This window comes from Rhincodon typus, chromosome 21 (assembly GCF_021869965.1).
Source record: "Rhincodon typus isolate 14 chromosome 21, sRhiTyp1.1, whole genome shotgun sequence".
In the NCBI taxonomy this organism is placed as follows: Eukaryota; Metazoa; Chordata; class Chondrichthyes; order Orectolobiformes; family Rhincodontidae; genus Rhincodon; species Rhincodon typus.
The window spans coordinates 6,274,299-6,299,003 of NC_063352.1; the positions used below are offsets into that span (position 1 = coordinate 6,274,299).

Consider the following 24,705-nt stretch of genomic DNA (forward strand, 5'->3'; position numbering starts at 1 on the left):
GTTATTCCCTATACTCAAATATATTTTACTTTAAAAAGCATATTTCTTGAACATTAGAAAATAGAGAAAGTTATCAAATTAATGATTATTTTACTTTTTCATAAATGTTTCAGACTTTATTTGTTGTGTAAACATCAAGTCAGATATGAGAACTTTTAAAAAAAAAAGCTATTTCATCCTTATTCTCTCAAAGGTGCCAATATACAGTCAGATACTGTTTCAGGAATGTTGGATGAACCAGGTGTGCAATGATAAGTGATCATGTTTACCTGGTGCACTTTTAGTTGGCATGCCATTATAACATAGGAAGTGCAAGCCAACACAATTCTATCTTCATCCAATGTTTGCAAGTGTCCTTTCTGACAAGGGACCACAAGCACAATTTGAAGAATGGAAGCATTTTCCTTCCCTAGCTCTGAGGTGGGTAGGCCAAAGCACAACTATTTTCATAGCAATTTTCAAGTCCTTAGGAAAGTCCACTGTGGGTAAATATGGTAATCGATTTGCACGATTGATTTCCAAAAGTAGCAAATCAGTACAATTCTCAGTTGTTCTGTTTTAGCATAGCTTAAGAGAAAAGTGCTGGCCAAGACCATAGGAGAAATCCTGCCTATTTGAATGGTACATAAGATAATTTACATCAAGTCAAACCAGGAGCATCCTAGTTCAACATTGCACTGAAAGAAGGCACCATGACAATGCAGCACAATCTCAGTACTGCACTCAGGTGGCAACATAAAAAAGGTGCTCAAATTGGAAGTAGGGCTCGGATCCACCTGATCACCCAGGCTGATGCTTAATTACAATCTTCTTCCTCAGGTAAGATCAGTTCACACAACGGAGACCAAAGGTTGGATCTGGGCTCTTGTGGTGCAGTGGCAGTGTGCCTACTTTCGTAAAAAGAGACCAGGGTTCAAGTCCCACCTGCTCCAGAGTCGTGTAACAACGTCTTTGTACAGGTTGATTAGAAAAATCCAACTCCAGAGTTTATTGGCTAGTGTTTTCACCCATTAAATTTTCAAATCTCCTTCCCCCACGAAAATGTGTGATTTAGCATTTGATGAGCCAGCTAACATAGCTAATCATATGTGTTACAATTGGAAATTACTTTCATTCATAAAAAATACCTTTAAGCACACCAGTGTGAGATAGCCCCAGACCTCTGCATTCATGTTACATAGAATATTTGCTTCACAGAGTGCATCTTCAGCATTTGTCAGTTCATTCAGCTGAGTAGATACAGAATAAAAAAAAATGGAGTTAATCCCTTGGTTCTGAGAAAGGTATTGCAAAAGCACTTATCAAAGGTAATTTCCCTTGACTATAATTGGTATACCCTGTAATTTGTCTTTGGAGATGCTCAGTACTTTCACAAATACGTAAAAAAAAATTTTCTATTTACAGTATTTTTATGAAGTTTCCTTCCAATATTTATGTCTCTCATGCACAATGCATTGTTCTGTGGGGAAATTAAAACACAATTTAACTTAATTTACTCCAATATTTTCTTTAATTACTGTTGCTTTGTCTATGAATGCAGAAATTCATTTGCACACAAGGTCTAAGAAATTGACATTTCGCTTCCACGCACTGAAAGTTTCTCCATAATCTCCTCCATCCTCCTCTCCTCCTCCAAAGTACCTCCCTCTTGAGAACTGCCTCGTTTACCAAGTATTTGCTTAGCCTGACTGCATTTGCTTCTTTGGCTCAATGCCATTTTTGGTTTCATTATGCCGCAGGGGTATTTTTCTAATGTGGTCTGCCTCTATCAGGATCTCAAACTCCTACCCATTATCTCTGTTCCCATCTCCACAAACGCTGCTGACCTTCTGAATATTTCCAGTATTTTTTGTTTACTCACTCGGTAACAGGCTTTGCCAACCCCTAGCCAGGACAAACAGGATGGTGCTCTCTTGGAGGTGAAAAGGTAGGTAGATTTGGCTGATTTATACTGAAAAAAAATACATTAGAAACAACAATCAGATGGTTTATAAATATAAATAAACCATAAAAATAAATAAAACTCCTCTGTAGCTTTATGCCCAGATCCAACATCTGGTGCAAATAACATCTTTTTGCATCAAGCACTGATTGTATAACATATAATGAGGCTTGTAAGGTTAGAGGTTACAAGTGTTGAATCAAAGGTTAGAGGTTACATGTGTTGAATCGAAGGTTAAACGTCCTATGAGAAAAAGAGCAATTCTTAAAAAAATTTAACTTAAATACTGGTTTGACGTTTATGAGTGAAAGGTTGGATCAAGAGAAGGAAAGCTGAGAGTGATGCGATCATAGCAATTAATCTTAATGCTAAAATCAGTACATAAGTGTGGGCACTAAGAGGCAAATAGACAAAAACCAATTCAACGCATTGGCAGGAGAAGGCAGACACTGAATGTGAGACAAAAAGGCTGAAGATGCTGGAATCCAATGTAGACAAACAGGAGGCTGGAAGAACACAGCAAGTCAGGCAGTATCTGGAGGAAAGGAGAGGTCAATGTTTTGGGTATTACACTTCTTCAGGACTGGATGTGGGGGTAGGGGGAGCTGCAGCTAAAGGAGGGGGAGGGGTTTAGCAGAATAGTGGTGATAGGTGGACACCGGTAGTCGGTACAACCTGGTTGGTCGATGGGAGGGATGAACCAGTTGGTAGCTGGAAGGGAGGGTCAGTAGGTGGAATGGAAGGGAGGAGGCAGGGGTGGAAAAGTAAGCCAGGGAATGGGTGGGAAGGTTATTTGAGATCAGAAAACTCAATGTTGAGTCCGCTGGGCTGTAGGGTCCTCTCCAACAGATCCATCCAGTACTCCCCACCCCCCTCACCCCACCAATACTCTTCTCCGCCTCGCCGAATTAGTCCTCATCCTCAATAACTCTTCCTTCAATTCTTCACACTTTCTCCAAATCTGGGGATTGCCGTGGGCACTCACATGGGCCCCAGCTACGCCTGTCCGTTTGTCGGTTATGTCGAACAGTCCCTCTTCAGTATGTACCCCAGTACAGTTACCCAATTCTTCCACCATCACATCGATGACTACATCGGTGCTGTGTCCTGCACTCAGGCTGAACCGGAGCAGTTCATTGACTTTGCTAACAATTTCCACCCTGCCCTTTAATTCACTTGGTCTATCTCAGACACCTCCCTCCCATTTCTTGAGCTCTCCGTTTCCATTTCTGGTGACAGTTTATGGACCAACATTTACTATAAAACCACAGATTTCCATAGCCACCTAGACTACACCTCCTCCCATCCTGCAAAAACTCCATCCTATTTTCCTAATTCCACCGTCTCCATCACATCTGCTCTGACGAGGAGACATTCCACTCCCAAGCATCCCAGATGTCCTCCTTTATTAAACAACATTCTTTTCCCCGTTTTGCCATCCAGACAGCCCTCCATTCCCTGCTCCTCAGCTCTAAACCATTCCACCCCCAAACATTATAAAGATAGGGTCCCCCTTGTCCTCACTTTCCTCTGCATCCAACGTATCATCATCAAACACTTCCGCCAACTCTAATTAGACGCCACCACCCAGAACATCTTCCACTCCCCAAACCTCTCTGCCTTCCACAAGGACCATTCCCTTTGCCACTCCTTAGTTCGCACCACACTCCCCACCAACCACTCCAATCTCCCCCACCCCCCCGGACCTACCCCTGTAACCATAAAAGATGCAACAACTGCCCACACACCACCTCCTTCACCTCCATCCAGGGCCCTAAACAGTACTTGCAGGTGAGACAGAGCTTCACCTGCATTTCCTCCAATGCAATCTACTGCATCTCGTGCTCTGGATATGGATTTCTCTACATCGGTGAAACCAAACGTAGACTAGGTGACCATTTCGCCAAGCATCTTCGTCTGGCCCATAACGGCCAGCCTGACCTCCTGGTCACTGCCCATTTCGACTCCCCACCAACTCCCCCCCAACCCCGACTCCCCCTCCAACATGTCTGTCCTTGGATTCCTCCAGTATCACAGCAATTCAGAACATAAATTTGACGAACAACACTTTATCTTCCACCTGGGTACCCTACAGCCCACAGGACTCAACACTGAGTTCTCTAATTTCAAATAACTTTCCCACCCATTCCCCTGGATCCCTTTTCCAGCCCTGCCTCCTCCCTTCCATTCCACCTACTGACCCTGCCTTCCAGCTACCAACTGGATTCATGACTCCCATCGTCCAACCAGGTCATACCTACTACCGGTGTCCACCTATCACCATAATTCCACTACCCCACTCCCCTCACCTTTATCTTCAGCTCCCCCTACCTCCACATCCAGTCCTGAAGAAGGGTAACACCCAAAATGTTGACTTCTCCTTTCCTCCAGATGCTGCCTGGCCCCCTGTTTGTCTACATTGGATTCCAGCATCTTCAGCCTTTTTGTCTCACATTCTATGAGGTCTACCTGGCCGACCGCGTTACAATCACTACATCGAGGTTACAGTATATGTATTATCCAGATGCTGAATGAATGCAAATACAGTAAACTTTATTTTAACTGGCACCTGAACCAGCACTCTCGATAAACTGGCAAAAACTTTATACCGCAAATACCGGAGTTTAATGTATTATCATGATCGCTGCAATGTCTAAGTAGTCAGTTGAGGGTGTGAGTGAGAAGGCTCTCGGCCAGTTAATTTTATTTAAGGCAAAGTTGCATTATTAAATTGATTTATGCTGTAAATAAAGTATAACAGTAATATGTATACCCCCTGCATTATATCTCTATTAATTAGCTTGTGCTTTTACATTGATTATGTGGACCTCTTGATCAACCAGAATATATAATTAACCAGTACACTCCTGGTCCCATAGATGCCAGTTAATAAAAAGTTTTCTGATCACTATATTTTCTTAAACATTAGTCAAAATTCTTTTGTGGGCCACCAATTAGTGGGTTGGAGGTGAACAGCAAGTACATTGCTTTTAGCTACAGAACACATCTGAGTTTGAAATTAAGAATTGGAAGAAATGATTTACTTTCACATAGATTCTTACTGTTGTTCTTGCGTGATATGAAAAATCCTGAAAATTATGCCTATGTAACTTAAATTGTTGCAAAAAGCCTGGAAACTATATTGGAACTCAATTTATGAATTATTCTGTGACAGGCAGACATTACTTGTATCTGTGGACATTCTACAAATGGAATTTCCCAAAGACATTATTTAATGCATGTATTTCCAATGCATTTTGAATTGTACTGTTGCAATCTATCCCACTCATACCAACATGTGATAGATACCTTGTTGTGTTACCATCAAATATTTTACAGCAGATTAGATTCTTATAAATTACCACAATATCCTTACAAATGTAATCCTTATGCAATGTCATAAATAAGATCAATATTAGTTTAGATCTGCTATTTATATACAAACCAGATGAAAGCTTGAGAGGGAATAGCTAAAATACAATTACATTTTCCCTATTCTCAAATGACAGTAATATGTAAAATAAATAATAAGGTTTTTGAGAAGATTTGTAGCTCGGGTTGTTGATGCGGTTGTTGACTTGTTCACCAAGCTAGTAAGTTTGTTTGCAGACGTTTCGTCACTACGCTAGGTAACATCATGTGTGAGGCTCCGGTGAAGTGTCGGTGTTCTGTCCTGCTTGCTATTTAAGTGCCTTGGTTTGCTGGGGTGGGCGGCATCACTTCCGGATTTGTTTCTTAGTTGTTGGTATATGGGGTCCAGCACTACATGTTTGTTAGTGGAATTCTGGTTTGAGTGCCAGGCCTCCAGAAATTCTTGCGCACGTCTTTGCTTGGCTTGTCCTAGGATGGCTACGTTGTCCCAGTTGAACTGGTGTCCCTCTTTGTCCATGTGTATTGAAATGAGTGAGAGTTGGTCATCTTTCTTGGTAGCTAGTTGGTGTTTTTAAATCCTGATGGCTAGTGTTCTTCTGGTTTCCCTATATAATGTTTTTGGCCACACTAGCCTTGCTACTAGACAGACCAGGGATACACATACCTGACAACGTGATGAAACATCTGTGAACAAGCTTACCAGCTCAGTGAGCAAGTCCATAACCGAATAAATACTAAAAATGTTATCTCAATACCCCCCTCCAGTGAGAGCATTTTATTGAATTCAAATTCACATACATTTCCTGTGAAATTGAAATAAATTGTCCTTACTGATTGAAACTTTTCTTCCTGCAAGTAGATGGAGCCTAGTCTCAGGCAGATGGAATGCATGTCAAGTGCATCATTCACATAACACAAAGCACGTTCATAATATTCCTTAGCCTTGCTATAGTTTTCTTTCATATAGCTTAGATGTCCCAGCAAAGCCCACAGGTCTGGATTCTGTAGTAGCAAAGTTGTCAGAAAAGTTATTCTTTAGCTTCCAATGCAAGAGAATAAATGATTATTACTGGAGAAATTGATTGGTTTCCACAAAATAAACAATTAAAGAACAGGAAATACAGGCTTGCATGTTATTTACAACAATGATAGGCCTGGAGTTTACAACAGCAACAATGATGAAAAATTCAGTGTACCCCGCCATTACTTCTCTGAAACTGACGGCAACTTCTGGAGTCAATACTTACGCAATTTAAATTCAAAAAGTGCTGAAGGCCCCCAAGAATACAATCGAGAAGAACTCACAGAACTGACAAAAACTTGTCCTTCTGCAACTATTAGTCTGGTTTTTAAAATCCTTGAAAAAGTGAGACCTTGTTGAATGAGGTATAACTGGATTTTCATCAGTGTACTATTTTCATAGGTACGGTTGAACAATGTGAATGGTCCTAAAAGCTGATTTTATATTTATGGAATGCCAATATTTTTCATTATGATATTTCAAAATATTTGTGTTTAATACTAATACCTATAGACCAATCTTTATTTCACTCATCATAGAATGATCATTTTAAAAAAAGGTCAACTATTCACCCTCCTGGCCAGATTGTTATCAACTCCCTTGTATGTCCAACTGTTCTTCTAACTCTTTGGGCTCTATCCTATCGTTCACTCCCTACCCCACCCCTCTCCCTGTTTTCTACATATAAACCGACGTTTTCCCAGCTACCATCAGCTCTAATGAAGGGTCACTGGACCTGAAACATTAACTCTGATTTTTTTCTTCACAGATGCTGCCAGACATGCTGAGCTCTTCCAACAACTTCTGTTCTTGTTCTTGAAAGATAACTGATGCTTTTAACATCCTTGTTTACTGTCTGTGAGAATACTTTAGTGATTGGCTGCTTAACCTGTTTGCTAGCATTACTTTTGTTGGATGTCTGGGATCATTTTAAGAACAATACAAGGGACCAAAGACAGTGAGGAATTTATGGTAAATAATAGCAGCTGAGAAAAAGAATGAGAGAAATTAAAGGGATTAAAATCTGACAGATCCCCAAGACCTGATGACCTGCATTCAAAGGATCTAAAAGAAGTACACAGATACAGTGGATGGGATGAAGCTGGGTTTTTCCAAACTTCCTGAGATTCTAGAATGGTCCTGGCAGATTTTAAATCAGAAGATATAATTCCGCTACACAACAGCATCCGCTGTTCTTTCGGTTTTTATTTTGATGTAATTCCACTATACAACAAAGGAGGGAGAGAGATAAAAGGAACTTCAGGCCAGTCTTTGGCATCAAGTTGAAACTAACAATGAGAAAGGAGAGAGTTGTGACACACAGATCGCTACTTATTTGTGTCACAAAATTTTCAACAAAGTCATCTTCTAGTCTATGGGAAGAATAAAATCCCCTTGATTATCACATGTTCTTTGTTACAAGATACATTCATATCATCTTTAATGCCATAGCAGTAGAACTAGAACAGTAGACATATAAACTCCTCCCACCAGTGTTTATGGCTGTTGTTTTTCTTAATCTCCATCCATGATTCTGTTTTCTGATCCTCTGAGATAAGATTTTCTCACTATAATCAGTCATTACTGTCAGGCAATTCCTCCTTCTCCATTCTGTCTGACTTTTCAAAATGTGGCATACCCTGAAATATTTATTTCCCAACGTCATCATCCTGTAATTAATTGGATCTCTCTCTCTATTAGAAACTAGATCCAAGTCATTTCTCTCTATTTGTGCCAGTAGTTCATTGATCTCATTGTGAATGTTTTCTGCATTCAGATAAAGAGCATTTCATTTTAAGTATTTTACTACCAACATTTGCATAAATAAGCCACAGTTGCCAGGTTACCACAGTGAGGCCTGAAGTTACGGCTATCATGATTGTGCTCACAATTTGGGTCGATATGTGTGGTCAGAATGTTAAATTGAGCACTGGAACCACAGTCCATGACTGGAAGACCAATGCTATTCCTGAACCATGTTTTGGCTCCAATGGGGTGTTGTTGAGGAGATCAACTATTGACTATACTGTGTGCTATAGACCTAAATCAGCCATAATGGTGCAAGGTGGTACTCATCAACACTTTAACTGATCCAGTTCTAAAATACAGGAATCCAGATGCAGAAAAAAAACAGTAAAAAAGCAGCACACTGGCGGTTTCCTGAAAACTGAGTGAAAAACCCTTCCCACCTTGAAGTTCGATTTAAAAATTTGCCACAAATGGAAATGTTGATTAAAAAGATCATCAACGCTTAAGGGGAGGAGAAGGTTTATTGGTCAATTTATAGTTATTTATACCTATGTGAGTAGCATTAGAAATAAAGCAAGCAAATTGGAAGCATAGATGCAGCATTCAGAGTTTGATGTGGTATCCAGTTTGATGTGGTATCCATTATTCAGATCTCCCACTCAGTTACACAGCTTCCTACGTGTGCTAAATCACTAGCAATCACTAGCTCACGATGGTTTCCTGTACTTATTCTGAGAAGATTCTGCACATGCTGTTCCAAACCCACCCAATATAAGCATTGCTAATAGAGTCATAGTCATACAGCACAGAAACAGACTCTTCAGTCCATTTCGTCCATGCTGACCAAGTTTCTCAAACTGAACTAGTACAGTTTGCCTGTATTTGGCTCATATCTCTCTAAACATAGAAGATAAACCTTTCCTATTCGTGTGCCTGTTGAAATACCTTTTAAATCTAGTAACGGTATCTGCATCTACCACTTCCTCTGGCAGTTCATTCCATAAACAAACCACCTTCTTCAAGTTTTCTACGAGTTTAACAATTTTCCTTGCAACTTACAAAACAATTTCTTGTGGAATCTGACAAATACACTTAAAAAACGGCCATTCTCATTGCACACTGTTTTTTTTGGACCCTCCCTTTCCCTGCATTCAGACAACGATGCAGCTGAAGTAGTCTCTCAGCTGGCACATCAATGTTCATCACATAGGAGAAAAAGGAACAGAAGAGACAGGATGCTCTGACTGACAGTTGCCATGACAGAATTCACAATTTCTGCAGGAAACTCGAGTGTAAGCTCCATTCAGTAAGGTTGGTGGGGAAATCTGCATAAATTTCAGAGTAGAGATAGTAGGAACTGCCGATGCTGGAGAAACTGGGATAACAAGGTGTAGAGCTGGATGAACACAGCAGGCCAAGCAGCATTGGAGGAACAGGAAAGCTGACGTTTTAAGTCTGGACCCTTCTTCAGAAAGTTTTGTGAAGAAGGGTCCAGACCCGAAACGTCAGCCTTCCTGCTCCTCTGATGCTGCTTGGCCTGCTGTGTTCATCCAGCTCTACACCTTGTTATCCTAAATTTCAGAGTAGTTTGGATTCAGTGGGATCTAGGAAATTCCAGACCTCAGAATAATTTATCCAACAATCGAGCCAGGTCTACATTCTCCTGAATTTACAGACTCATCTAGTCTGTCTTTTCACTTACTTTATGGTCAATTCGACTTGCTTCCGCAAGAGACTCCTCTGCTTTTGCAAACTCCTCCTGAAGTATGTAAAGCCGGGCCAGAATCACATGATACTCACAACTTAGTCCAATTTCACCTAAAAGCATCTCATGTGCCAAGGCTCTTGTTGCAAACTAATAGCAAAAATAGAAAAAAATAAGTTTTATTGAGTTAACAATGGCCAAACACATGGTGACCTACCAGAGTTTAGCTTGTTATAAAGAGAAACAGAAACAAAGAACAAGTAAAATTGAAATGTTGTCAATTAGTTGAGATGTTGTGCGAAGTCAGAGGTCCTAGGCTTGCACTTCTCTGAGACTTTGGAAAAGTCCAAACAATAGTTTATTACTTGCCATGAAAGACAGACTCTGAGAAAAAGTTGGTTCAAAAATAAATAAAAACTGAGAAAGAAATCAAAAATGCAATAATTAAAAAATGACACAGGCAAGTGGATGAATAAAGAATGAAGACACTGGACTGAATGTTTCCAGGAGTTCAACATCATTATCTGGTTTGGCAATCTACCGTTTCTTACAACTGCCTCATTCTTATTTAAACAATGTTATGATGCAGGCTGATGTTAGTACTCGACAAGTCAGATGCCAGAGTGAAACCTGGCTTGACAGACCCTAATTCTCTTTTTTTTAAAATCATGGAGGTCAGCTACTGAACAAATTCACACAAGTCTTGAGTGTGCTTTTAACATAAAGAATAAAATATATATTGGCAAAGGAAAAACTTAAACTATATTACACTAGATTTTTAAAAAAGGAAAGATTTTAGTATGAGTACAATTAAAGGATTTAAACTCTAACTGTTCATTTTACCTGGCAAAATCCTCTTAAATAATAAACCCCAAAGGTTCACCACTATCTCCATACCAAGGCCTCTTGCTCAGCTTTGCAGAACTGGAACTAGTTTCCTTCTGGCGCATTCTCTGGATGCTTTTTCTTCATCTGATCTCTCCCCGAAACACAAGAAACAAACTGCAAGCTAAATGCACTATCACTTTAATTTCAGAGCAAACATACAAGCTCTCTTAACTCAGTTTTCAGTATTCTTGAAAAATTTCTTACTGAAGAGTTTAAAACTCCTGCCTCCACTTTCTGACATTTCCACACACTGATCAACTTCTAGCTTTTTCAGTCTATGTCCCTGTACCCCTGTGGTCAGCTAACAGAATAGCCTTTTTCTAACATTCTTTTTTAGAAGATACACTAAACACCAGACACTATCTCTTCACTTCAAAGACTGTAAAACCTCAATAAAAAGAAACAGCCCTCCAGATCTCCTGGCATCAAGCCCACAAAAATAACTGCAAAAATCAAACTAACCATACCATATCCTTCTGAAAACAAAATACTAAACATAAATTAAATTTAAATTATTCATTGTTCCTAACACCAACTATGTGGTTACTTCAACTTTACATAATTATATAGGTTTTGTTTCTGCTTATTAGAATGCAGATACTTGAAAAGAGTTTCTCTGGGTCTTAATGTTGATAGTGTTGTCATACACTGGGACCAATCCATGTTCTGGAATTACCGATTTTGAAAGTTTAATAGCAAAGTGGTAACATCTGTAATGCGTATGGATATGAAAAAATAAGTACTGTAAAAAAAAATTAGCAGTTATGAAGTGTTGCACAGAGGTTGCTCTCAAATGTTTACTGTTTTGATTATTCCCATTAGGAAATTAACCTGCTCCTGCTTCCAAAATGTGATTAGGTGCTACATAAATACAAGTCTTTTTTTTAAAGTAAGGCCTTGTAGCTAACCTGCAAAGCATAAACATCCAAAAGAAACTTTGCTGCTTCCATGTAGATACTTCTTGAACATACAGGAATGGTCTCTCTTGGTGGGGGTTCAGGAACAGGAGGAGCAGGCACTGGCTCATCCGGCTGGACTACTGTTGCACTCTCATTAACATCAATGAGCTTTGGCAGTTCTACAAAAGACAGAACATTTACAATAGTCTGTCAGTCTACTGCTTGGCCTAACTTTTTGATATAAACCTGAAGCAACGTCAGTTAAGTTTAACGTTAGTCAAGCTTCATAAAACATCAGTTTGTGCATTTGCAAAGATTGACTCAACCACACAATTAGATTCAGGGAATTCAGATAAACCTGTTCATTTGTTTTTTACCTTTTTCTGTTGGAATGGAATGTGGGATATCTACAGTTCTCCTGGAATCTTTTTTCTCCCCACAATTTATCTCACTGCACTCATGTTGGTTACAAATGTGCATGATTTTTGCAAATGAGTAGGAATGTAGGAATAGGGTTACCAGTGGGTAAATCCTGCCAAATTGAGTGCTCGTCCCTTATCTATACTTACTGTCTCCTGTTGTTCAGCCAAATTCCTAATCAGATCACTACTTCGTTTTCAATTCCTTGGGCATAAAACTTAGCTAATAGTATTTCAAGAGCAAGTCCATATACCTAACATCATAGACACTCCCCAGTCCATCTCTTAAACATAGAATATAGAACGTAGAACAGTACAGCACAGCACAGGCCCTTCGGCTCACGATGTTCTGCCGACCTATTATGCTACTAAGATCAATCTACCCTGCATACCCTACATTTTACTATCATCCATGTGCCCATCCAAGAGTCGCTTAAAAGTCTCTAAAGTATCTGACTCCACTACCACTGCCAGCAGCACATTCCACACTCTTTGTGTGAAGAACCTACCTCTGACATCTCCCCTATACCTTCCTCCAATCACCTTAAAATTATGCCCCTTCGTAATAGTCATTTCCACCCTGGGAAAAAGTCTCTGACTATCCACTATCTATGCCTCTCATCATCTTGTACTCCTCTATGAAGTCACCTCTCATCCTTCTTCGCTCCAATTAGAAAAGCTCTAGCTCCCTCAACCTTTCCTCATAAGACCTGCCCTCCAGTCCAGGCAGCATCCTGGTAAATCTCCTCTGCACCCTCTCTAAAGCTTCCACATCGTTCCAATAGTGAGGTGACCAGAACTGAACACAAGGTTCCAAGTGTGGTCTAACCAGAGTTTTATAGAGCTGCAGCATAACGTCACGGCTCTTAAACTCAATTCCCCTGCCAATGAAAGCCAACACAACCCTATCAACTTGGGTAGCAACTTTGAGGGATCTATGGACGTGGACCCCAAGATCCCTCTGTTCCTCCACACTGCCGAGAATCCTGCCATTAACCCTGTATTTTGCATTCAAATTCGACCTTCCAAAATGAATCACTTCACACTTCTCTGGGTTGAATTCCATCTGCCACTTCTTTGCCCAGCTCTGCATCCTGTCAATGTCCTGTTGCAACTAACCGACCCTTCCACTTCCTCATCCAAGTCATTTATAAAGATCACAAAGAGCAGAGATCCCAGAACAGACACCTGCGGAACACCACTGGTCACCGAGCTCCAAGCTGAATACTTTCCATCTACTACCACCCTCTGTCTTCTATTGGACAGCCAGTTTTGTATCCAGACAGCCAAATTTCCCCGAATCCCATGCCTCCTTACTTTCTGAATCAGCCTACCATGTGGAACCTTATCGAATGCCTTGCTAAAATCCATATACACCACATCCACTGCTCTACCTTCATCAATGTATTTTGTCACATCCTCAAAGAATTCAATAAGGCTTGTGAGGCATGACCTGCCCCTCACAAAGCCATGCTGACTATTTCTAATCAAACTTTTCCAAATAATCATAAATACTATCTCTCAGAATCCTCTCCAATAATTTGCCCACCACAGAAGTAAGACTGACTGCCCACCACAGAAGTAAGACTGACTCTTCAGCCTCCTTATCCAAAAGTTCAATCAGGCTCTTCAGACATGACTACTGATAAATTCATTCGTAATAACATAAACTTTGAGATTTACTCAAAAATAAAATGGGTAGTGATACGTTATATCAGATTTCCAGCAATACTACATTGATTCAGGATGCCGAGGAGAATGTAAACTCAAATCAGCAAGGCTGTGTTCGGAGTTAGGTAGGCACAGCACAAAAACTGCTTTGTAGTGGATTTTTACTCCTTGCACCAAGTGTCAGGGGCATGACTGCCAATATCTTCTTGATAGCATTAGTTCTCAAGTTTACAAGTTGAAAAATTTGTTTTAACTGAAGGACCAGGAAAAGTATGCAGGCTCCTATGGTGGTAGGAATTGGGAGGGGTGACAAAAATCAGAAAAGACACCTGGAGTTGTGAACAAATCTGAGCCATAATAGGTCATCAGCGGCAGCAGTGAGGAAAGGAACACCAGCTTCCATCATCATGAGGCATTGACGGGTGGTAATATCACATCGAGTGCAACATCACCCAATCAAATTTAAACCTCCTTAAACCTAAAAATAAAATCAGAGGATTTGATAGGATTTTTGTTGGTTGCAACAGGATTGGCAGGATATGAATTTCACTGAGGAATCTGGCTTGAGTAGCAAGAATTAGCCCGAGTGCATTAAGCACGAGCAGAGACTCTGATCGGGTCACATGATTTGTTTCTAACGTTGGCTGCAGATGTTCTCAGATTTCTACAAATAACCGTGACTGGACGTTTAAATAATAGAGCCTTAACGTACAGCCATTCATTCTTGGGGTGTGTTCATAGAGCAGGGAGTTTGAGTTCCCAATGTGGAGAAGCAGCAGACTATCACTTATTTAAATCATTTAAATTCCACACAACACTAGCCTTACTTCAGGTGCAGACTTTTCCCAAGGGTGTGATTTTCCTTTACCTGGAGGTGGCATGAGACGTGGTGAGAAGGGACAATAATTGAGCGAGTTAGCCCTTGAGAAACACTACCCTTTCTTGCCATCTCACAATTTAGTTTCTGCCCAAGGAGGTCCATGGGTGAACTTCTCAACCTGCCACTAAATAAGATTTTTAATTGGCGAATAAATGGCTGTTTAAGGGACTCAACTCGCCACTTCCCAGATTACATTCCTTCTCGGTGAGCAAGAAAAGTGTCTAATTTCCCAACTGGGAAACCAGGGCAAACTGCCTGTTTGGTTTGGGGAGGGGTCTCCAATTGCACCAATCGGGGAAGGGGTAATTGGAGGTACAAATTAGAGGATTGGTATGTGTACAAAGTTGGTGGCCTCCAAAACCCACACTTCCACCCTGCCTCTAACCCTCTCCCGTGATCCACACTATGTGAGAAGAATATAAAAATTTCTTCCCTGCTCACCGCAGAATTCCTTGAGGAGTAGGCCTTGACTAGTAGTCTTTAGAACCAGGAAGCTACTAGCCTCTGATTGACTGGCAACTTCTGGCATCTCAGGACACACATGACAAGTCTGTGAATCACCAAGAAATTCACCCACTTTTGCCTGTCAGCTCTTACCAAGCTGATTGGCAGGTGAATCGGTGAATTATCCCAGCAGTGGGGGTAGTGTGACAATTGCCACCTTGTACAATCATCCCGCACCTTGAGAAAAAAATGGGAAAATCGCGCCCTAAATGTTGCAAGTTGGTATTTCTCCAATACGAAAATTGTCTGTGCTATGGCAAAGCACTCCTTACAAATTTTACAACTAATTTTAGTAAGGAGAGATCTAAAAAGCTACCTGGTAGATTTTATAAAACATAACTGCCAGGTGGGAGAAAAAAATGAGAACTCATGTTTACCCATGTACTGTAACATGTGCTTGCTAACCAAAAAATGTGTTTTCCCACCTACTTCACAAAAAATTCACATACAGCTGTGTAATGTAATCATCACAATGCCTGCTTTCTCACACGTGGATATGTACATGTATACAGCCTCAGTAAAATTCATGTTTATTTTGTATATGTGCAATAATTAAACATTTCAGTTATATGCTTATATAATGTATTGCAAAAGGTTGAGTGCTAGATATGGTTCCAAAATAATTTATAAATATTACTTGAGATGCTGGACTATATGGCCTTTTGGAGCAGGGATCTAATAAAAGTGGGATGTTGTTCTTTGGTGCAAGCAGTTTGTTTCCATGTGTGACATTCTGGGAACATTTGACTTTACAATATGTACAATAGTATCATTGCAATTATACTTAAACATTCTGTATAATTTCCATATTTTGCACATACTAAAGATAACAGTTGTACTGTTTAAAACTTTAATGGCTGCCCATTGTGCATGATAGGTCAATGGGGCCTGATTCCCTTTAGAATCTTGCTGTGGCTTTCCTGTCATCATTTTTGTCAATATTTGGCAGAATATGAGGCGGTTGTCAGGTAGAAGATTCACCCACATCAGCAAATACCCTTGTACCAACCCTGTGCAGGGCTTGTGAAGGTTGCTGTCTCCCTCCTGATGCCGTAGGAAAAACATGTTTCTCAAAGAACACCACTGACTGACAAGTAAGAAAGCACTCCCATTGACAGGGACCTCAAATAAAACCCACACATTTGTCCAAAGTCGTGGATTTTCTACTGGAGCATACCTCGTATTCTATAAACTGGTGATGTTCCCAACTCTAGCTGATGCACCTTCTACTTAACTATAACATAGAAATGGACGTGAATTGCGCAGTCCCAGGTTTCAACTTTCCGCAGAAAATCTGGGCAACCCATAAGTGCTCGAGAATGGACTAGGAACATAAGGAACAACTCCAATTGGGATTCACATTACAACAGTCGTTAGCACTGCTGCCTTAAAGTGCCAGGTACTCAGTTTAATTCCAGTCTTGGGTGACTGTGTGGAGTTTGCGTGGGATTCCACTGGCTGCTCTGGTTTCTTCCTGCAGTCCAAAGATGTGCAGGTTAGGTGGAATGGATATGCTAATATGGCCCCGTTATGCCCATGGATGAGCAGGCTAGGTGAGTAAGCCATGATAAATGAGGGGTTAGGGTGGGGAGGGGATTTGAATCTGCTTTCCCACAGTCAGTGCAGACTCAATGGGCCAAATGGCCTCTACCTGGCCTGTAGGGATTCCATGTTTCTATACTGAACTGCTCCTTTGCAAGATCATTGTTAGTGGCATGGCACTTGTATACAGCTACTTGTAATTTCTGGGTTATAAATATGAATTAAGAAACAATTAAAAATGACATTTAATTTAACGTTTTTTAGCACACAATTTGAATTATCCAGTCATTAACTAACCAATCAACCAAAGTAGAGGACAATCCCAGTTTTCCTTTTCGAGTCCTGACTAGCTACACCAAACAAGGATATGTTACACCTTTAAAAGGAGTGAGAAACCCACTGTTTTCCTGAGTTGACCAAATGAGCTGTTCTGGGACTCAGCAGGGTAGGAAACTGCCAGAAGTGACCGCAAATACCCTTTTCCCTCAGCAAAATTCCTTCCAATGAGTTGTTATGCCTAGATTATTTTATGCTGTTTTGATGTTCAACCAAAGAGGGGTGAAGTAAGAAAGAGTGTTAAAGGAAGTTCAGAAAAAACTACAAAGATAATATGCAAAATATTATTGTGTAAAGGAAAGGGAATTGGCGAGAGAATTTAAATGTTGACTGACCCTTAAGAGAAGATCTCCTCTTTTTATTGATGATTGAAGATGCAACTTTTGGAACTATATCAGCAGATGTTCCAATAGGGGTTGCAGCAGACATTGTACTCGGGGTCTCCTGGACTGCAGGTTCAATTTCATCTGTTGCAGCTTGTTGATCTTCAGAAGAAGTAAACAATATTGTGTTCGTTAACACAATTTTAATGTTAAATGTGTTCATTATGCTCAGAACATAAGAGTAATTTGGCCTTATGATTCTGGCAGAATTTCAACATTAACTTCACTTTATTACCTATCCTCAAATCCCCGATTTCCTTTATGCCCAAAAGTCAATCAATCTCAATCCTCAAATACACTAAATGACTAAGCATCCACAGTCCCCAGGAATACACAATTCAAAGGGGTCACAACGCTCTGACTGAATAAATTTCTCCTCATCCTAGCCAGACAGCGGTGACCTGGAGAAATTAGTTCAGCTGGAAAGTTTAAATTGAAGGAAGTGAGTAAAATGCAAAATAAAATGTTAGTTTGTATCTGTAATGTTTACCGCAAAAGAACTGTACCGTTGTTAAAAAAATGCCTCAGATGTATTCTTATTAGAATCCATTTAATTTCAGCAAGACTCCCTTACTTTATAACTCCAATCCTTTTGCTAACATACCAGCTGCTTTCATTTAACATGCCTCATTTGCATGTTAAACTATCTGTGACTTATGTAAAAGAACACCTACATCCTTATTAATGTCAATATTTTTACAAGTCTATCACATTTATAAAAAAGTGTAGATTTTTATTGTTCTGAGAAAAGTAAACAATTTCATTTTTGTCTTATTACACTACATCTGACATCCTCTTGCTGAACCATTATATTTCTTTGTGTTTTCCTTTCACTTCTTACTTTCCCAAATAGCTTTACAATAATACATAACTGCACTACAGAATTGACATTTCCAAACATATGACCTAATTTAGTTTTAGATCACTGGATCTTCAATTGAGTTGCGCATGAGGGAGTCAATTCTAACTTTTGGGGAACTAAAACCATGGCATGCATGGATAGAAAACGATCTTCTTAAAACCGTAAAAAGCACTGCAAAGCAAAGTTATGCAGCATGCGTTAAATTTAAGCACAGATGATCATATGTTTATTCACTTATCTTAGTATTTCTATCTTAATAATCAAAAAGGTTAGACCTCCCCAGGCAATGTTGCACATCAGACTAACTTATAGATACAAATACGATTTTTTGGAAAAAGTGTCATTCTCCATCCTCTGGAGTTGTGTGCGAGATAACAGGCAACACCATTTCTTTTAAAGGGGAGAGGTGTCCACACAGGCACCTTAGAATATATAGTAAACCCATGAAAAAGTGAAATACATATGTCTTTTCACCTTTTTTATCACCGTCAGGTTCAGGTTCAGGAACCTCTGTTTCCTTTGACTTGTCAATGATCACATCATCCAATGACTTCTTCACTGTGTCAGCTGCTGTTTGAAGCTTTTTTGCCTCAGCAAAGGCCATTTCAGAGAGAATTGTACGATCCTGACTTTCATAGAACAGCCCTGGATGTGCAGTTATTCCATTAGAAAATAGAATCAGATTAAGTTACACGTTATTAGCTGGTAAAACACTGGTGATGTCTAGGACAGAATTTTGTGTTTTCTTTGTCATCTCAATTGCTTACTGAAAAGGTGACAAGACATCCAAATTGACCTTCCAGGGGCCTGCTGTAGCTTCCTCCAATCAGACAGTTTAATGGACAGTGACAAACATCTTTCTGAAATCAAGTCTCTCAGGGTGGAGGTCCTACGCAGCAAGAGCTGCTAGCCTATTACAGACCAGCAGCTCTTGCACTTAGAATGATAGAATCCCTACAGTGCAGATAGAGGCCATTTGGCCCATCAAGCCTGCACCGAGCCTCCAAAGAGCATCCCACTCAAACGACCCACTCAAAATCTCCATAACTCTACATTTACAATGGCTAATCCAATAGCCTGTACATCCCTCGACACTACAGGGCAATTTAGCATGGGCAATCCACCTAACCTGCATATCTTCAGACTGTGGGAGGAAACTAGAGCATCCAGCAGAAACCCACATATACACGTAGAGAACATGCAAACACCACACAGTCACCTGAGGGTGGATTTGAACCCTGGTCTCTGGCGCTGTTAGGCAGCAGTGCTAACCACCGAACCATCATGTTGTTTGGCAGCATCACCAAGGGGACAATGAAGCTGATGGAAGGACAAGCAAAATCGCACGGACAAAAGAATCAGGGAAGTGCATTTTGAGAGGGGGGTATGGGAGAGGATTTTACATGTAATGAGTGGCAGGGAGTTGGGATGGGGTGAGAGCTGCAAAGTCAGGGTGGTGGCTCTCCTGCCCTACACCCAGTCTCTCGATCATGAACGAATTAGTGCAGATTGAAGGATCCTCCCATGCCACAACACAACCCATGTCACCATTTGGCTTTACAAATATTAACCGTCCTCTGCTCTTTGAGAGTTCCAATTGCTGTGTGTGTGTGCTGTGCCCACGAGTGTTGTTCTGTTCTGTTCATTCAATTTGGGACTTTTGTGGTGCAGTGGTAGTGTCACTACTCTCCACCGAGAGACCCAGGTTGAAGTCCCACCCGCTCCAGAGGTATTCATTAACATTTCTGAATGGGTTGATTGGAAAAATAATTTAAATTTTAAAAAACTTTATCCATCCCCCCTGAAGCTGAGATTATTGCAGCTCTTGCAGGAAAAGATCTCTTTAAATGGTTATTAATTGACCAGTTTTGGGGTTCAAGTGGCAGCAAGATGGGGAGGTTGAGCTGGGGCATTCCTGCACAGAATTTAATTCAAATAGAGCCAGGAGGGTGGTGGAACTCTGTGACATACTCACCTTATCTAATTAAGTTGCCTTCCCCAATCTAGGACAGCCACCTCCAATCCCAGTATATTCTGCCCCAAATCCAATCAAACATCTGTCAGAATTAAGTTCTGATGTGTTCTCTTCTGTCAGCCATATTGACGAAAAGAAATTAAAGATGTCATAGTCACAGAGGACCATAGGGCTGCTCTCTGTCGAGAAAGATGACTAGTGGTGGTTTAACCTGACGGTCACCATGCCTCAGGCAAGGAGAGGGATCAAGAAGTTGGAACCTTATGGTGATCTCAACCTCAGCTGGCATGGGAATTGAACCCAAGCTGTTAGCATTACTGTGCATCACAAACCAGTTGTCCAACCAACTGAGTTAATTGACATGTCAACTTATGTGACCAAATTGCACTTAAATAATGTTGCAAGAGAAATTACTGTCTCAAGTATTTTGAGGCAGTACCTCCTATTCAAATCTACTTGTTCCCATCAAATGTATGTTAGCACCTATTAGCTAAACTGGTAAGGGGGCTGCTACGCAAACCTAACTTTTATTTGTTGATTTTGCATACACTTAGCAGAACAGGTAAACCTCAGCCTTTTCCAGAACCCATGCTCTCAGAGAATTTTAGCAATACCTGTGAGACTGACAGAGCTTCAAATGAAAAGACACATAATGTCTGAAATATTGCAGATCTCGGTTGATCAACAACCCGACCTGCAATTTGGAGACACTGAAGGGTGATTCCATCCAGACTACTGCGAGGAGTCGCATAACTCAATCACCAAACAGAAAACAGAAAAAATTGATGGTGTGTACACACACACACACACACACACACACACACACACACTTTAACACATATACCTCTAAAAGGCAAGTTGGTGAATAATGTGGCAGTGTGTAATTATGCATATATGGATGTTAATACGACTTACATAATTGAAGGCATGTATTGTAAATATATGCGGTTGAGTTGGGTGATCTTAACTCCAATATTATCATTTTTTCCAAACTTTAGGTTTAGAAGCTTTCCCACAATTATCATTTTCCAATATAATCTAGAAGGTCATGACTTTTAAACAACTGAGGTTGAAAACCTATGATTCCATTTATTCAAAATGAGAAAGCCAAAACTGTTTTCAAATGAACTACTTCAACTAAGCTATGAACCCAAATTCATCCGATTAGTTGACATTGCAGTTTGAACAATGCTTCAAAATTCAGGTCTCTTTCATTAACACATGTATAGATGTGTATGTATAGTTTGTCGAATATTGCGTGCATATATGAATTTATTATCTAAATGTGCAACTTGTGAACAAACTGGGAAAAAAACTGAATAAATTTTATCGAGCTTTAGCAATTCTGTGCAGCGCATTCTGAAAGAGGATTAAGTTGTCAGCCTGGTTAGTCCATATGAATCACACCAAAAAACTTTTAAATGTGACTTACAATAATTGAAGGAAAGAGATGTAGTGGAAATCGATCAGAGTCCTTTATTTTGAACTCAACCTACAGTGTTAACTATACTGTAATTACATAAGGAAGAACCTTTTTACTGTACAAATTAAAGCACAATCATAAGGAAAAAGATTATAATGATGTTAAGAATCAGACTGTTTCTTATGCTATGTTTATCACTGCTTTAAGAGAAATGACAGTGAATTGGATTATGAATTGATTCTTACCCTGGATTGTCCAAGCTAACACACTATTTGGTTCAAAGCACCTGGCACTCTCAAAAAAGCTGTCAGCGTCTTCAAAATGCTCATTCATACATGCTAGAATACCACACAGAATAAGGCTGGAAATAAAAATCACAGGATTCAGTAAAACACAGAAATTATAACAAAAGCTATAAAGTCTATTCAAACATCGTAACAATTTTTAAATCACATTTTGTGTATTGCTTGAAACATGAGACTTCCAATTCATTCACGTCATGATAGAGTGAGAGAGAGAAAGTGTGTGTGTGTGTGTCTAAAGCGGGTCTTCCAGGAATTTGACCCAGTTACAGTGAAAGAACAGCAATATAGTTTGAGGTCTCATGGTGCATGACTCAGAGGGCGTTTGTAGATGGTTGTTTTTATATGTGTTTGCTGCCTTAGTCCTTGTAAGTGGAAAAGGTCAATGCCAAAGGAACCATGGTGAGTTGCTGCATTGCAACTTGTAGATGGTATACACAGTTGTCACTGTGTGTTGGTGGTGGAAGGAATGAATGTTGAAGATGGAGGATGTGGTGCTAATCAAGTGGGACTCTTTGTCTTGGATGGTGTAAAGCTTCTTGAATGCTGTGGATGTGTACCCATCTGGGCAAGTGGGGAGTATTCCAACATATTCTTTACTTATGCCTTGTGCCTTGCAGATGATGAAGAGGATTTGTGGAGTTAGGAGGTGATTTACTTGATGGGAGAATTCACAATCTGTGACCTGTCCTTAATTGACTCTTGGTGGAGATGGTCAATGTTGGCACTTAAGTGGCAAATAGCATTTGTACCACATGTCAACCCAAACCTGAATATTGTCTAGGTTTTGCTGTAGTTGGACCCTTGGACTAGACTGTTTCAGTATCTGCAATGTCACAAATGGAACTGAACATTGTGCAATTATCAGCAAACACTCCCACTATTATGGAAAGAATTTCATTGATAAAGCAGCTAAGGATAGTTGGGACTACAGCATTCTGAAGTGAAATACAATGTGCTCTCACATCTACATATGATGAATTAATAAAGACATAATACTAGGCCTTCAGTCTTTCATCTGTCACATACGGAGTTGGAACGCTCCTCATTACTCACTCATCGTCACTTTGATTGCTGGAATCGTTTAGTTGACACCTTACTTGCATTTCTCTAGAGGAATTGGTTGCAGAAACACATTTTTTAAAAAACTGACGTTTCTGCAAATCCTAAAAGATGCCACCAGGTACTACCTACATTAAAAGAAATAATTCCTTTTGGTTCCTCAATGCTGGCAAGAGAAAGAGAAGCAGCAATAACAGATGGAAGGAACATGTGTGACAGAAACAGAGCTTCAGAGTCTAGATGATAAGGGAAGTTTGGAGATATCCTTTAGCTCCCAATAGGATGTTTGTTTCAGCATAATCTTGTTCCAGTTTTTGAAGAGATACATAAATGCACTTCTCCAGCAAGAGTGCCACGGATTCAAAACACCTCAAAACTAATACCAAAGTCTGTAGCTGGAGGAACACAGCAGGCCAGGCAGCATCATAGGTGCAGGAAAGCTGACGGTTCGGCTTGAAACCCTTCTTCAGAAATGGGGGAGGGGAAGGGGGCTCTGAAATCCAAAGAGATTTCCAGAGTGTTGGAGAGGGAAAGAGATCCACTGAGGTGCAGTGGGAGAGAGATCCACTGAGGTGCAGTGGGAGAGAGACCAACTGAGGTGCAGTGGGAGAGAGATCCACTGAGGTCAGTGGATCTCTCTCCCACTGCAAACCTCTGGTAATCTCTTTGGATTTCAGAGCCCCCTTCTCCTCCCCCATTTCTGAAGAAGGGTCCCGACCCGAAATGTCAGCTTTCCTGCTCCTTTGATGCTGCCTGGCCTGCTGTGTTCTTCCAGCTCCACACTGTGTTATCTCAGACTCCAGCATCGGCAGTTCTTACTATCTCTAATACCAAAGTCTGTTATGCATTATTTGTTAAAGTGTAATAACTACTGCCCTCAATATTTTTCCTCCAGTTCCATTCCATTTGGGATTTAACAAGGGAGAATCTAAGCATCTCCATTACAGATTTAATGGCATCTCACTACTGTTTCTTTAGCAGCACATTCCAAACTTGCAAGCCCTACCAACTGGAAAGACAGGGGAAACAGATACATGGGAACACCACCACCTCCACATTCCCCTCTAAATCACATACCATCTTGACTTGGAAACATAGTGCTGCGTCAAAATCCTGAAACTCTGTCCCTAACAGCACTGTGAGTGTACCGTCAAAACATGGTCTGTAGTGGACCAAGGCAGCTCCCCACTAGCGTCTGAAGGCAATTAGGGAAGGGAAACATATGGTGCCCTTTGCAGCAATGCCCATTACCCATTAATCAGCTGCACTTCAATGCTTGCTTTAACAAGTGAACAATGCAAACATTTATATCAATTTTCCAGTTTCAGAATTTACCAAATTTCAGAAACAAGATAAGGTTCTTGGGGTTCACACAAACTGCATGCATCCCTCCTTCTCCAGGAAGTCATTGGCTCAATACACTATATCATGAGAATACCTACGAGTAAACCTGTTGTCTTTGCAAGGGTTTTCATCTGTAACGTGCAGCTCTGTCTACTTTTCTATCATCAATCATGATGACTTCACATTCTATTTGCCTCCATTCCCTCTCCTCTTATGATTCTGCACAGCAAATCAGAAGGCTCGCTACATGGGGTCTCTTGAGATGCTTGCAGTGGGTGACTTCCAAAAGCTAAGCCTATGAGTGTCCAGCTTCAGATTGCAGTTTATTGGCACTGGTAGGGGAGTCTGGCAGAGAAAACTTTCTGATATTAGAGCAGGAATCTGTCGAATGGGTACAAGTCATGTTGTCATTCTGTGAGGGCAACA

General features: G+C 40.4%; 1 protein-coding gene across 1 annotated transcript in view; it reads right to left on the minus strand.

The window, feature by feature from the left end:
* The window catches only part of cfap70 (cilia and flagella associated protein 70), a 79,823-nt gene that overhangs the window by 4,027 nt on the left and 51,091 nt on the right, over positions 1 to 24,705 (minus strand). The window contains exons 19-26 of the mRNA XM_020515898.2: positions 21,817 to 21,932; positions 18,648 to 18,818; positions 17,264 to 17,413; positions 11,586 to 11,755; positions 9,787 to 9,939; positions 6,146 to 6,316; positions 1,862 to 1,951; positions 1,128 to 1,229 (exon numbers count right to left, since the gene is read on the minus strand). Of these exons, the coding sequence (XP_020371487.2) occupies positions 1,128 to 1,229; positions 1,862 to 1,951; positions 6,146 to 6,316; positions 9,787 to 9,939; positions 11,586 to 11,755; positions 17,264 to 17,413; positions 18,648 to 18,818; positions 21,817 to 21,932 (1,123 nt within the window). The remainder of the gene's footprint in view (positions 1 to 1,127; positions 1,230 to 1,861; positions 1,952 to 6,145; positions 6,317 to 9,786; positions 9,940 to 11,585; positions 11,756 to 17,263; positions 17,414 to 18,647; positions 18,819 to 21,816; positions 21,933 to 24,705) is intronic.